The sequence below is a fragment of the Saccharomyces cerevisiae genome, chromosome XVI (assembly GCF_000146045.2).
Source record: "Saccharomyces cerevisiae S288C chromosome XVI, complete sequence".
NCBI classification, from domain to species: Eukaryota; Fungi; Ascomycota; class Saccharomycetes; order Saccharomycetales; family Saccharomycetaceae; genus Saccharomyces; species Saccharomyces cerevisiae.
The window spans coordinates 406,061-420,833 of NC_001148.4; the positions used below are offsets into that span (position 1 = coordinate 406,061).

Genomic DNA, 14,773 nt, shown 5'->3' on the forward strand with positions numbered 1-14,773 from the left:
TTCTTAATTACGTGTTGAAATCACGATACTGGCATCCGATAGGGGAGTTGTATTCACAATACTATCGATTTTGTAAAATAGGACGAAGAACTTTTTATATACGAGCATTTCCTAATTAGTAGGAAGCGGAAAATAATAATATAAGAAAGTAAACGCAAAAGATAGGCTGACTGCCTTCATTCGACTAGGAGGTGAGGCGACATATTTGTCACCATTCAAGTTACCGAGATGGTAGAGAGGTGGATGGCTCGGGTGAGCTTGATTGTACACTGCAGCAACGATGCTTTTTCTACCCATTTTATGAAGTTTAACATCCGTACCTTTCCACCTCCAAACATTTTTTGTAACTTCGTCCTTTGAAAAATCAAGAAGTAATAGGTGTGCAGTATAGGGCCGCTTGAGCGCGCAATATCGGTGAGTGAGGTAAGATCCATCCATACCTTAGCAAATATGGTAGTGAGGAGGCCAACTGTATTGCGTTAAAGGCAAAAGGATTGGTATATACGAATGATTGGTAATTTGAAAAGTAGGTTTCGAATCAAAGAAACTGAGACAGTCAAGGACACTAAACAAAAATGGGTAAATCGTATGTCCATATAACTTCAAAATGAAAATATAGCAGTTGAAACATATCAATTAAATCATTATACATCTCCAATAAACATGTATGCAAGAGGAAAGCGTAAATATCTTCGATTTCGACAATACTTTGCTACTGAACTAAAAATGAAAATGAAGTTGAATTCTCAAAGGAATGTGATGCAAGTTCGTTAATTAATATGGTTTTTAGTGGAATTATCATAGTTTGTGATAGATACACACGAGGAGTAGTGAGCAAAGCAAGTGCAACAGCAATGATATGTTAGCAGGAAATAATATTATAAATTGGATATTGTGTGTTTTTTTGATATATGTTTGTCGAAGCTAATACAGAATGATTACTAACTGGAATTTAAAAGCACAATCATGCTCTTGGATGATTGATCTATTAAAAAATTATAAAACAGACATGGTTACAGATCTCGTACACGTTACATGTTCCAACGTGACTTCAGAAAGCATGGTGCCGTTCACATGTCCACCTACTTGAAGATCTACAAGGTTGGTGACATTGTCGACATCAAAGCCAATGGTTCTATCCAAAAGGGTATGCCACACAAGTTCTACCAAGGTAAGACCGGTGTCGTCTACAACGTTACCAAGTCTTCTGTTGGTGTTATCATCAACAAGATGGTCGGTAACAGATACTTGGAAAAGAGATTGAACTTGAGAGTTGAACACATCAAGCACTCTAAATGTAGACAAGAATTTTTGGAAAGAGTTAAGGCCAATGCTGCTAAGCGTGCTGAAGCCAAGGCCCAAGGTGTTGCTGTCCAATTGAAGAGACAACCAGCTCAACCAAGAGAATCCCGTATTGTCTCTACTGAAGGTAACGTTCCTCAAACTTTAGCTCCAGTTCCATACGAAACCTTCATTTAATCTACCTCGTTTGGTATATTTATCGAAGTTATCACATTCCTATATATTGTATCCTTTACATAAGAATTGCGTATAGATAGATACTATAACAATTTACATGATATTATTTGATTAAGGTGCATATTACCATCTTCTCAGCAGGTATTCAAACATATCTGCCAATGTATGACCTTGACATATGTGAAGAGATTACTGTGGAGAAGAATAGATGTAGCATTGTGCGCACTTATTAAATCTACTACTTAAAAAAATGTGTGAAGTATAAAGTGAATCTAAGAATATTTGTAGTATTTAAAACATCAATGTCTGTACAAGAAGAGATATATAACCTGAGCATCCTTTTTCAGATAGTGCACTTCATCGTTATCAAACTGAACTCATAAGGCGCCATTTTTTTAATTTTTTGCCTTTCCGTATTGTTTTTCTTTTCCTTTCCTTTTCTTTCATTCTTGTCGCAGTTACTGTTGTGATTACTTCAATTTAGAAAGCAATTGTTCAATTTCAGATATAGACTGTTGCAAAACTTTCTCTTGGAATTTTGGATTACCCAATTCTGACTGAACTCTGGAGATGACAGATTTTGCTAGTTGCCTTTGTTCCAATTGACGCAAGGAAGCTTCATATCTAACCCACGAATCTAAGACTGCCTTTGCTTCGTGAGCTAATTCTACCTTTTGTTTCAATTCAAAGGCTTCGCTTTCAAGTTCAACAGTTTCCTTGGAAACATCAAACAAAACCTTTGTAGTTTCAGCAACATTTTGTAGTTGAGAGACAGAGTCGATTCTATCTTTAACAGCTTCGACATGCTTGTTTCTCGAGGCATTTAAAACGTCGGAGACTTTCTTCATTCTTGCATCGGCAAAATCTTTATATGCTGGCGCCAAATACTTTGCCACTAAACCAGTGAAACCCAAAAAAGTCAGCAATAAAATACTTTCATCGTTGATAACGTACAATTCATTGGAAATGGCATAAATGACAGCGGCAGCAGAAGTCCCCAAAACCCCCGTCTTTGTCAAAATATTATTACCTGGAATGGCATTGATGATAGAGTTAGCCTTTGCTTTTGGATCTGTCTGTTTTTCTGGAGTGGAAGACATATAACGGGCTCCAATCACCATCGAAGGACAACGAACACCTTGGCTAAATAATGTTTTAGAAACGGACCTTAACGCTAGGCCACGGACACCCATACTCATGCTCATTTTATCTCTTGCGCACTTAGGAGGTACTGAATTCTCGTCAGTCTTTTAATAAAATATAACCCTTCCTAGCACAGTATAAACTTGTCAACATAAACTGCTAACTGCAATTATAATCCCTTGCTATTTTAATTACCCAAACCTGTGGTGAAGGTCCGAATGAGCGGTGAAGAGAAAAAGCGTCGTGATTGGTTCAATATTGATGTCGATTACCCGGCCAATGAGGCTCGCTCGATGGGACACCTCTATGATAATAGTTGTCGCCACAGCCATTCTGAATTATATTTATCTTTTATCTACGTATGTGCCATTGTCACAGCACATTTCTAATTCTGTGTGAGGAACTAATTTAGCCATGGACAGTTTCTCATGCGTGGAAGACCTGTTATGCTGTATAGTACTGCGCCGCGTTAAAAAATATTCATGCTTGTAGAGTAGAATATTCCTATCTTTACCGGACCGTATTTCATCTGGGAGTTGCAGTTGCGTCACAACACAGTTTATGGCTATTTTATTTTGAAAATTAAGCATATATGACATAATTAGAGCACTCCTATGTGGGAATTCTTACACTTTTAATGTAGAATCTCTTGGTGATTGTTACTATCAGTTGTGTTTTGGCCCTACTATTGTAATTCCCTTATAGTGTTCACCAGCTCTTGAATGTACTTTCCTTCTTCAGGATCAACGGTTGGTCCATTTGGATTTCTAATTGCGCTGCTACTATGCATGTTGTTGCTTGTAGCTTCATCTCCGACGGATTTTCCTGTTGGTGATGGCGTTCTAGTCATCATGGCAGCAGCGGTTGCGACCGCCACTTCACGACGTTGTTCCTCTTCTATTTTAGCATTGCGGTCCCTCAAGACTTGAAGTAGTTTACTATGTGCTTGCCTTAATTGCATCAGTTTGTTCTCGAACCCTGGAGGAAACTGATCATACAATTCTGTTGCCTGCGCCTGTCTTTTAACGTCATCTAGGGCATCTATTTCTCTCCACAAATAGTCTTGTCTGTCGATTATAGGCCGTACTTCCAGTCTGTTATGTGTCTGTAGCGGTATATCTACGCTATTTCTCCGGAATTTGGCAACTCCGTTATAGCTAACACTATCGGTATCTATTGTGTCATTACCAACTGTGTTAGCACTTGAACGGTTATAATAGTTATTGAATAGACTCCTTGTCGAAGGAATTTGGGAAGAATAAGATGGCCTAAATCCTGAATTTCTAATATAGGGATTTACATTTGGTATTGTCCTGGGAAGGTCATGGATGCTGTCCTCCCCATACCGTTCATCGTCTTCATTCGTGATTTGCCTTCGTACTGAGCTTTTTTTCTGGAGATCTTTCATGAAGATAGTGAATTGTAAATTTTTGGTTAGGTTTTTCAAAAACAATGTCAATTACATGTCAGCGAAGGCCAGGTAGTAGGTGTCCGTGGCTATTGATTATCTTGATATCCGAACTTGAGACCACTTCGCGGCTACTAAATTTATGAACTAAAAATGAAAATTTCAACTTTCCATTACCTCTTCGCTTTAAACCAATTTAAAGGTACAATCACACTTTAAGTATTGTTGTTAGACGGTGGTGAATATAATCAGAGGCATCCAAACTTTCTGTTGCAGGTCCATTATCCTCTCAATTTTCGTATGACCTTAAAGAGACTTCATAGTTTATATTTGGTTATTTTCAATAGGTACAATGACAAGATCTCCCTGGAAGCGCCTACTATGGTTGAAACAGGAGTACCCAGATAATTATACAGATCCAAGTTTTATTGAGTTGAGAGCAAGACAAAAGGCTGAGAGTAACCAGAAGTCTGATAGAAAATTATCAGAAGCTGCTCGCGCTCAAATTAGGTTGGATTTTATAAGTTTCTACCAAACCATATTGAACACTTCTTTCATTTACATCACTTTTACATATATTTACTATTATGGCTTCGATCCTATTCCGCCAACTATTTTCCTTTCATTTATAACATTGATTATATCAAGGACGAAAGTCGACCCTCTATTGTCCTCATTCATGGACGTAAAGTCTTCGCTGATTATCACATTTGCAATGTTGACTCTCTCTCCAGTCCTCAAATCTCTTTCTAAAACAACTGCATCTGATTCCATATGGACATTGTCTTTTTGGCTGACCCTATGGTACATTTTCGTTATTTCGTCAACAAAGTCCAAAGATAAACCCTCTAACCTTTCCACCAATATACTTGTCGCCCTTGTTGCTGTCCTATCATCGAGGCTTTCGACCACAATCGACGTATTCTGTTTTCTTTTAATTTGTATTCAGTTGAATATCATTCTACCCACTTATTTATCGGTGACGAATAAGGTAGTACCAATAATTTCAAATATTATTGTATACTCATTTTTGAATGTTGCTCTAGGTTGGATTTATATGCTGTTGATTTTCTTTGCTTCAGTATTTTATATTACTGTTTTACCTAAGTGGTTCATCTACTGGAAAATCAATTATCATAAACGGGATAACGATCTACTAAGTACATGGGATGCAAGAACACCAATATTGGATTAGCGCAATCAAGAACATGATTTCCTTCGGATAAGCAAGGGAGGGGTACGACTTCTGCCCGCAGGGGCTTATTGCCTGTCCTCTTCCTCGACCCCACGGTATTTCATTATATATAGAGTCACTGTAATAATAATTATCATGAAACCTGACAAGCAAAGGCGTCGGGCAATTACCAAAGGGCAGTTCGGTCGATTAAGTTTGCTTCACTACAGATTATTCACATATCATACGACAACTTTAAAATTGAACATTCAGGAGATTTTTGAATGCATTGATGGGCCCTTGCACCTTAACCGGGTCCCAATATTAGAGAAACGCCCCCTTAAACTGAACACAAGACAATACTACCTGGCCAATAGGGTACAATTTGCGGCCGTGTTAAACAGGCGTTTCAGCGTCTACCGCTCCTAATTTAAAGTCACTTGTTTCTTGGTAGCAGCAGCTTCCTGTTTTCTTCTTTTTGGCACTTGGTTATGTGATAATATCACCCGGATGAGAAACCTTTAAAATAAGCGTTTGGGAGGGGAAAAAGTGCAGTAACTGTCACAAATTTAACAAACAATTTGTTCACAAGTTTTGCCTTATCGTTCATCACATGTTATTTTTTTCAATCTAGCCAAAGTATCTAAAGAAGAATTTTCGTCTCTCTTGTGCCTTCTCATAATGTTCAATTAAGATGCAGACGGCTTTGACATGTCATTAATTTACTGAATTTCTGACACTTCCCCACGATATTTATCATTTTTTACGTAATTAAGATTTAAACTCCGTACACCCGGCTTCCACAAATGTAGAATTTTCCGGAGCTTCGAACTTCTTGTTTCACGAATTAAAAGCATCCAACGTAGAACCACCCAACTCATCTTCCTAATGCTGAAGCTTCATCGGTAAACAAACCACAGTTAATAGCGAGAAAGTCGGCAAGTGACAAACGACGGTTATATTTAATTGGCCTTTGATATATATTGAAAATGGTATGGTATGATCATAACACGCATTCTGAAAATGTTATCTGGGAGGTTTTCGATGGGTATGGAGTTTTCCTTGATTCTCACTTATTATCCCTTGTATTGTAATTGATCCTTCAGTAATATTTGCAGCCTTTCACAACTATCCTTTTTTTCATTGCTTATTACTATTGAACCTTTTTTAGGAGTTGCCTGCTTATGCAATATAATTTGCTGACAAGTAGTAAATTACCAGCACAATATTAAGATTAAAAAAGAAATTAGCCAAGAGCTTGATATATTATCTTATACACAAACCTTTCCGACCTACTTGATAAAGCCACATACCTCTACCTCTTCTATTAGAAATAGAAAAGTACAAAAATAGCAAAAGGAAATAATTTCTTTAAAATAACATTGTGTGAGGTTCCAACTATGGATTATTAATAGAGTAACGCAAACTTAAGGAAAGGAAGTGCTTTACAATTAAGTATTTATAAGAACGAATTTATCCCCCAAAAAAAAGCACCTATACTTAATAAAAGGAGGGGAATAGCTATCAATTGAGTGTTGTCTGCGTCTGTCTGCGTACAAGAGGATGAATTTTCTGACTCAGGCTATGTCAGAAACTTTTCAAGGGACAAATAACAGGATAAAACGTAATGTCAGGACACAAAGTGTGCCATCAACTTCCTATAATAATGGCAAAGAATCATATGGACCAAATACTAACCAATTAAATGCCCTACTTTCTCAATTGGAACAGCAAACAAGTGTTGATAGTACCAGCACGAGCTCAAACTTTTATTCCATTGCACAATATATTTTACAATCATACTTCAAGGTCAATGTAGATTCTCTAAACTCTCTGAAATTGGTGGATTTGATAGTGGACCAAACTTACCCTGATTCTTTGACGCTGCGAAAGCTGAATGAAGGAGCAACGGGACAACCATACGATTATTTCAATACAGTTTCTCGTGATGCTGATATCTCCAAGTGTCCAATTTTTGCGTTGACCATATTTTTTGTTATACGATGGAGCCACCCAAACCCTCCAATTTCAATTGAGAATTTTACTACAGTACCGTTGCTAGATTCAAACTTTATTTCTCTAAATTCCAATCCTTTACTATATATTCAAAATCAAAACCCAAACAGCAATTCAAGTGTTAAAGTTTCAAGGTCACAAACGTTTGAACCTTCTAAAGAGTTGATCGATTTGGTATTTCCATGGCTGTCTTATTTGAAGCAGGATATGCTTCTTATTGATAGGACGAATTACAAGCTTTATTCTCTCTGTGAACTATTTGAATTTATGGGCAGGGTTGCCATTCAGGATCTCCGATATCTGAGTCAACATCCCTTATTACTACCCAATATCGTAACATTCATTTCAAAATTTATTCCTGAGTTATTCCAAAACGAAGAGTTTAAAGGAATCGGTTCAATTAAAAATTCAAACAATAATGCCCTGAACAATGTTACAGGAATAGAAACCCAATTTTTAAATCCATCTACCGAGGAAGTGAGTCAAAAAGTTGATTCTTACTTTATGGAATTATCAAAAAAATTAACTACAGAAAATATCAGGTTAAGTCAAGAAATAACACAACTAAAAGCAGATATGAACTCCGTAGGCAATGTTTGTAACCAAATTTTGCTGTTGCAGAGACAATTGCTTTCAGGAAATCAGGCGATCGGATCAAAGTCCGAAAATATTGTGTCTTCCACAGGTGGGGGGATATTAATACTAGATAAAAATAGCATCAATTCGAACGTACTGAGTAATTTGGTTCAGTCGATAGATCCTAATCACTCCAAGCCCAACGGACAAGCCCAAACACATCAAAGGGGTCCGAAAGGACAATCACATGCACAGGTTCAAAGTACTAATAGCCCTGCGCTAGCGCCAATTAACATGTTCCCGAGCTTAAGTAATTCTATACAGCCGATGCTTGGCACCTTGGCTCCGCAACCGCAAGATATAGTACAGAAGAGGAAGCTACCGTTACCAGGTTCAATAGCCTCTGCAGCAACAGGCAGTCCTTTTTCTCCATCACCCGTTGGTGAGTCTCCCTATAGCAAACGCTTTAAACTAGACGATAAACCAACTCCGTCTCAGACGGCTCTTGATTCCTTACTTACAAAATCCATTTCAAGCCCTAGATTACCCCTTTCGACGTTGGCTAACACAGCTGTCACGGAATCTTTTCGCTCACCTCAGCAGTTTCAGCATTCTCCAGATTTTGTAGTTGGTGGTAGCTCAAGTTCAACAACGGAAAATAACTCTAAGAAGGTAAATGAAGATTCTCCATCATCTTCTTCAAAACTAGCTGAACGACCTCGTCTTCCAAACAACGACTCCACTACTAGCATGCCTGAAAGTCCCACCGAGGTAGCTGGTGATGATGTTGATAGGGAGAAACCGCCAGAGTCAAGTAAGTCGGAGCCCAATGATAACAGCCCAGAATCGAAAGATCCTGAGAAAAATGGTAAAAACAGTAATCCGCTTGGTACGGATGCTGACAAACCAGTACCAATTTCTAATATTCATAATTCTACTGAGGCTGCAAATTCAAGTGGTACAGTGACAAAGACAGCTCCATCATTTCCGCAGAGTTCTTCTAAGTTTGAAATTATAAATAAAAAGGATACGAAGGCGGGGCCAAACGAGGCAATCAAATACAAGCTGTCCAGAGAAAATAAAACAATATGGGACCTATATGCGGAGTGGTATATTGGTCTGAACGGTAAATCTTCAATAAAAAAATTGATTGAAAATTATGGCTGGCGAAGGTGGAAGGTTAGCGAAGATTCACATTTTTTTCCTACTAGAAGAATTATTATGGATTATATTGAAACGGAATGTGATCGTGGCATAAAACTCGGCAGGTTTACTAATCCTCAACAACCGAGGGAGGATATACGGAAGATTTTAGTAGGGGACCTAGAAAAGTTCAGGATAAATAACGGTCTGACTCTGAATTCTCTATCATTGTACTTTAGAAATTTAACGAAAAATAACAAGGAAATTTGTATTTTTGAAAACTTTAAAAATTGGAACGTTAGATCAATGACAGAAGAAGAGAAATTAAAGTATTGCAAAAGGCGACATAATACACCATCTTAAGTTTATTGAGGTTGTCCGCGACAATAGTTCCTTCAACAAAATAACGAAGCGACGATAACGAGAAATGTCATTAGGTTATTACTACCTTTATAGAAAATATATATACTTATTTAATATTTATATAGATTTATGTGTGTACATACCTATGCGGATGTATGCCTATGTGGGAATTCCTAAATGTCTTTCCATCAACGACTAAATATATATTCTCATGACTGACTATATGGGTTACGAAAACTTAATTTTTTTGTCAAAGACCCTGGCGAATTGAGAAAACCCGCTGGATAGATGGGCTATCCGAAATTTTGAAAGATGGAAAAAACATTAATCTCATTAGCAAAAGAGGTAAGACCCTGGGTGAAGAAAAGTCCGAGGAGGGAACACAAAAAAGTCTAGGATAATGGCACATGAAAAGTTTAGTATACCTGAGAACTTCACATTAGCGCAGTCTTTGCAATTGCTTTACTCTGTTGTCAAAAATCAATATAAAAACCTAGCAGACCTAATAATCAATAGCAAAGGTAATAAGGACACAGTAACGTATGGGAAAATCCACAAAAACTTAGACACTTTACTGGTATACGTCAATGAAGGTCTACGAAAAATTGAAAAGACTTATACCTTAAAGAAAGGGTTAGGAAATCTTGTAGTTGATCATCCTGAATTGAGGAGCATCATTGAGGATTTCCAAATTCTTGGCCAGGATATAAGGATCGCACGTCGTAAAGCAGAAACGCTTATGGCCGAAGGAAACGGTAGTCCCTCTTTGTCATCCTCCTCTTCCGTTTTGGGCCTTGGGACAGGAAATGGTTTGCGTTTTCCAAAACTTTGGAGAATGGGTTCCAAAAGAGATAAATTGAAAGAAGCTGACGAAAAGGAGGCTAAAATCAACAAACAGGCTGATAATATCAGACGTGCTAGGAAATTAGAAGAAGAGAAAAAGTTAGGAGCAAAACTTCAGTATGAGAGGGACTTAGAACTTCAAAGGGAAAAATTGATCGAGTTAAAGGTTAAAGAAAAGGTCGAATTTGAAGTGGCCCAAAAGTTGGAGGAGGAGAGAGTTAAGAGAGAGGAAGAAGAACGCAAACATAGAGAACAAGCGGAGAAAAAACGTATATCAACCCTGAAACATGAGAGGAAAACAAATTACAAATCAAGGGCTAGCCTCGACAACTTCTCTTCCAGTAGCAAATCTTCTGGAAAGATTGACAACTCCCTAATTAAAAGAAGATCACTTGACGTTGTACGGACTTCAGGCGAAAGAGTACGAACGCCAGTAAGAAAATCAATGGAGGCAGCAGAAATAGGTATGGCTGCGCAGTTAGCCTGGTCTCAGTATCAAAACGGGGCAAATCATTCAAAAGTGAGTAACAACGGATCGCATTCAAATGAACTTCAGATACGTTATAAGCCAACACCACCTTTGAAAAAAAGGTATGACTACAAAAAGCCAACAGTTAATCGACCGATTATAAAATCACCTACTCTTAACAGGCAAAACAGCAAGTCTTCACGGAATATACCCACAAATAGCAAGCTGAAGGCTAGTAAATCCAATACTAACAAAGTTTCTCGTAGGAATGAGCAAAATTTGGAGCCTAGTTCACCAGTACTCGTTTCAGCGACAGCGGTACCTGCTGAATCCAAACCCATGCGTTCTAAAAGTGGTACACCCGATAAGGAAAGCTCTGCTAGTTCATCCCTCGATTCCAGAAAGGAGGATATATTAAAATCAGTGCAGGGAGTAGATCGAAACGCTTGTGAACAGATACTTAATGAAATTCTTGTTACGGATGAAAAAGTTTATTGGGAGGATATCGCAGGCTTACGGAATGCGAAGAATTCTTTGAAAGAAGCAGTGGTTTACCCATTTCTGCGGCCTGACTTATTCAAAGGGCTAAGAGAACCTGTTAGAGGTATGCTTTTGTTCGGCCCACCAGGTACAGGTAAGACAATGATTGCTAAGGCGGTTGCGACAGAGTCCAATTCCACATTTTTTAGTGTAAGTGCATCTTCTTTGCTATCGAAATACCTCGGTGAATCTGAGAAGCTGGTTAGAGCATTGTTTTACATGGCCAAAAAATTGTCACCCTCAATTATTTTCATAGATGAGATTGACTCTATGTTAACAGCTCGCTCTGATAATGAAAATGAGTCCTCGAGGAGAATTAAAACAGAACTTCTTATTCAGTGGTCCTCCCTATCTAGTGCTACTGCACAATCGGAAGACCGAAATAATACGCTTGACAGCAGAGTACTTGTCTTAGGAGCAACGAATTTGCCATGGGCGATTGATGATGCAGCAAGAAGACGATTTTCACGGAAACTATACATTCCTTTACCAGATTATGAAACTAGACTATATCATTTGAAGAGATTAATGGCCAAGCAGAAAAATAGCCTGCAAGATTTAGACTATGAATTAATAACAGAAATGACCGAGGGGTTTTCTGGTTCTGATCTTACGTCATTAGCCAAAGAAGCGGCAATGGAACCTATTAGAGATTTAGGAGATAAGTTGATGTTTGCGGATTTTGATAAAATCAGAGGAATTGAAATAAAAGATTTTCAGAATGCTCTGTTGACAATAAAAAAGAGCGTGTCGTCAGAATCTCTACAAAAATATGAGGAGTGGTCTAGTAAATTCGGTAGTAATGGTTCCTGAACGAGAGGGAGCGTCTTAATGGCAAAGAAAGGTATGAGAAGGAATTTTCCCCTTTCAACTTCTTGCTTCTGATCTAATTTTATTACCTATGTACTTTCTATGTATTATCAAAGAAAAACTAACTTCGGTTCCCTTATGATTTGATATTTTTCTTTCTTATTTACAATTAGTTTTCTCAGAACGATATTCAATACAGTTCTCCGGATTTTTGCTTACTATATTGGCCCCAAAAAAATGAAATAAAAAAAGAAAACAAAATAATATACTTGGGTGAAATAAAAAAAATAAATCAATAGCACCCAGTTAACCTAGATTCAAAGTTTCTTCTTCAATCTCAATTTATATACACGTTTGAGTTAATGGGAAAGCAAAGTCCAGCTATAAAACACTTGACCGTTAGCGCCATACCCTCCAACAACTAATTGGACCTTCTCCTTCTGCCCAAACAGTATATGCAAGGTACAGCAGTTACTACAAGCACAATATGTCTTGGATAAAAAATGTAACAGAATCTCCGACTTCACTGATTAAAAAAGTTTCATGTGGTTTGATAATTGCTGCTTCTCTATATGCCATTGCACCCAGCCTAAGTGCGCTAGTCTTTGGGGATTCTAAGCAGAGTATTGGGAAGTACACGACAGTGGGCTTAATTAATCGTGGGAATGATTGCTTCATAACATCATCTTTGCAAGGCCTGGCTGGAATACCTCGATTTGTAGAATATTTGAAACGGATAAGAACGGTCCTTCTAGAATTAGAAACTAAGCTGTCAAATAATGCAAAAGGCGACAATCCTACAGTTGATAACACTACAAGGCATAGTCGACTTGAAAACTCGTCTAATTCACTTGCCCCCTTACACGAAAGTCTTACCAGTTTAATTTTGGATTTGATATCTGTAAAAGATCGTAAGACGTCAATTTCTCCGAAAATAGTGATAAACACATTAGAGTCCATCTTTAAATCAAAGATCTCATCCAAACAAAATGATGCACATGAATTTACATTAATATTACTACAAACATTACAGGAAGAACGATCAAAATTGATCGATTACAGTAAACAGATATGTAATTTGAATATACCAAAGTTTCCATTTGAGGGCGAGACTTCCAAGTTTCTAGTATGCCTTAAATGCAAGGGTCTATCAGAACCATCATACAAACAGACTTTCATCCGCGAACTGTCCGTACCACAACAAACATCAGAGAATCTATCCAATATTCTAGCACACGATGAAACAGAAATCATAGACGACTATTCATGCCTGATCTGCCAAATAAGAGCAATCTTAAACCATGAAGAATATAGAAATTTCAAGGACTGTACCCCGGATGAAATTTTAATGTTGGACAGATTGAAAAATTATGCCACTAAAGCCCCAATTAACGAAAATTTACCATTCGAAGTAGAACAGTACGTCAAGCGTTACTCAAAGGGCAATTTGCAGGTATCTAATATAAAGGGAAAGGTCATCAAAAAAGATGTAGTAGTACAACTGCCAGACATATTAATTGTTCACTTATCGAGATCCACATTCAATGGTATTACATATTCTAGAAATCCCTGCAATGTCAAATTTGGAGAAAGAATAACACTTTCTGAATATACATTGGCTGAGAGTGGGACAATAACAGAAAACAGGCAAGTCAAATATAATTTGAAAAGTGTTGTGAAACACACCGGTTCTCATTCGAGTGGACACTATATGTGTTACAGACGCAAGACTGAAATTCGTTTCGGGAAGGAGGATGAATCTTCCTTCAGAAGAGCACCAGTTGTCAACAATGAAGTTAACAAGAATCGCGAGCAAAACGTTGCACATAATGATTACAAAAAAAGCAGATATAAAAAAGTCAAAAACGCCCTGCGGTATCCTTATTGGCAAATATCTGATACCGCCATAAAGGAATCTACCGCTTCAACTGTCTTGAATGAACAGAAATATGCTTATATGCTATACTACGAACGTGTAAATAAATAACCGCCCTGTACATAGGTATATTATAATAATAGTAAGTTACGCATCCATATCCACATCAGTATCCACTGCCATCATTTCAACATCGGTATCAGCCTCTCCATCATAAGTGTATTTCGAAGTCATTTGATTATGGAACCACTTCCACCAGCTTAGATAAGCAATTTCCTTATAATCTACCCATTTTATTATTTGTAGCCTTTTTTCTCTCAAACGTTCCCATATTTTGTCATAAAACAAGTCATTGTCGCCGCGTTTACTTGTGGAACACTTGATGATCTCTTTCAGGACCTTATCATCAATAGCGTCTGTGAATACTATATTGTTATGAATAAGATTGTTATCATCTGCATGTCCGTTCTTGGGCCCTTTATCATTTAAGGATAAATTCTCTAAATCTATAATTAGTCTTTTTCTTTTATAATTATCAATTCCTATTGGGTCTGGAGAATGATTTCTTTTCCTAATGTGGTTGGGATTGCCATTACTTCTTGCAAACCGGGAACTCATGGAATGAAAAAGTCATTTAAACGTGCCACTAGTTTTACTATCTGCTAATCGTTCTAGACGTGTAATATAAATCATATCCGAGCGCCGTTGTTGAATAATTTAATGCCTTCGTATTACATACATTTTGAAATTTGCTTTCGTAAAAGAGCGGTTCCCGGATAAAAAAGTGTGCAAATAACCGAGCCTTATTTGATTTCCAGTAAAGACCCAACCAAACGCATCATTGAAGCAAAAATAGATTAAAACTTACTGTTGTTCGTCTATTGAATTTTGTTCGGATTGGTGTGGTGTTTAATATCTTGGGCAGAAAGAGAA

At 37.5% G+C, this 14,773-nt stretch overlaps 9 protein-coding genes across 9 annotated transcripts, besides 1 other annotated feature; 5 read left to right on the forward strand and 4 right to left on the reverse strand.

Moving 5' to 3' along the window:
- Positions 1–111: 111 nt before the first annotated feature.
- YPL080C (uncharacterized protein) lies at positions 112–438 on the reverse strand (the record flags this gene model as incomplete). Its single annotated transcript, NM_001348884.1, has 1 exon — positions 112–438. One exon carries the CDS (start codon positions 436–438, stop codon positions 112–114), a length of 327 nt encoding a protein of 108 aa, NP_001335822.1.
- Positions 439–575: 137 nt separating this feature from the next.
- On the forward strand, positions 576–1,479 carry RPL21B (60S ribosomal protein eL21 RPL21B; the record flags this gene model as incomplete). Its single annotated transcript, NM_001183893.1, has 2 exons — positions 576–586; positions 1,008–1,479. The coding sequence occupies 2 exons, from the start codon at positions 576–578 to the stop codon at positions 1,477–1,479; spliced, it is 483 nt and encodes a 160-aa protein (NP_015246.1).
- A 470-nt stretch (positions 1,480–1,949) lies between these two features.
- Positions 1,950–2,684, reverse strand: ATP4 (F1F0 ATP synthase subunit 4; the record flags this gene model as incomplete). The annotated part of the gene is made up of 1 exon (NM_001183892.1): positions 1,950–2,684. The coding sequence occupies one exon, from the start codon at positions 2,682–2,684 to the stop codon at positions 1,950–1,952; it is 735 nt and encodes a 244-aa protein (NP_015247.1).
- Positions 2,685–3,307: 623 nt separating this feature from the next.
- Positions 3,308–4,030, reverse strand: YPL077C (uncharacterized protein; the record flags this gene model as incomplete). Its single annotated transcript, NM_001183891.1, has 1 exon — positions 3,308–4,030. One exon carries the CDS (start codon positions 4,028–4,030, stop codon positions 3,308–3,310), a length of 723 nt encoding a protein of 240 aa, NP_015248.1.
- A 352-nt stretch (positions 4,031–4,382) lies between these two features.
- Positions 4,383–5,225, forward strand: GPI2 (phosphatidylinositol N-acetylglucosaminyltransferase; the record flags this gene model as incomplete). Its single annotated transcript, NM_001183890.1, has 1 exon — positions 4,383–5,225. One exon carries the CDS (start codon positions 4,383–4,385, stop codon positions 5,223–5,225), a length of 843 nt encoding a protein of 280 aa, NP_015249.1.
- Positions 5,226–6,193: 968 nt separating this feature from the next.
- Positions 6,194–9,302, forward strand: GCR1 (transcription regulator GCR1; the record flags this gene model as incomplete). Its single annotated transcript, NM_001183889.1, has 2 exons — positions 6,194–6,201; positions 6,953–9,302. The coding sequence occupies 2 exons, from the start codon at positions 6,194–6,196 to the stop codon at positions 9,300–9,302; spliced, it is 2,358 nt and encodes a 785-aa protein (NP_015250.1).
- A 400-nt stretch (positions 9,303–9,702) lies between these two features.
- YTA6 (putative AAA family ATPase YTA6) lies at positions 9,703–11,967 on the forward strand (the record flags this gene model as incomplete). The annotated part of the gene is made up of 1 exon (NM_001183888.1): positions 9,703–11,967. The coding sequence occupies one exon, from the start codon at positions 9,703–9,705 to the stop codon at positions 11,965–11,967; it is 2,265 nt and encodes a 754-aa protein (NP_015251.1).
- Positions 11,968–12,077: 110 nt separating this feature from the next.
- Positions 12,078–12,304: an origin of replication (ARS1619; Autonomously Replicating Sequence).
- Positions 12,305–12,451: 147 nt separating this feature from the next.
- On the forward strand, positions 12,452–13,951 carry UBP16 (putative ubiquitin-specific protease UBP16; the record flags this gene model as incomplete). Its single annotated transcript, NM_001183886.1, has 1 exon — positions 12,452–13,951. One exon carries the CDS (start codon positions 12,452–12,454, stop codon positions 13,949–13,951), a length of 1,500 nt encoding a protein of 499 aa, NP_015253.1.
- Positions 13,952–13,987: 36 nt separating this feature from the next.
- On the reverse strand, positions 13,988–14,458 carry YPL071C (uncharacterized protein; the record flags this gene model as incomplete). Its single annotated transcript, NM_001183885.1, has 1 exon — positions 13,988–14,458. One exon carries the CDS (start codon positions 14,456–14,458, stop codon positions 13,988–13,990), a length of 471 nt encoding a protein of 156 aa, NP_015254.1.
- Positions 14,459–14,773: the final 315 nt, after the last annotated feature.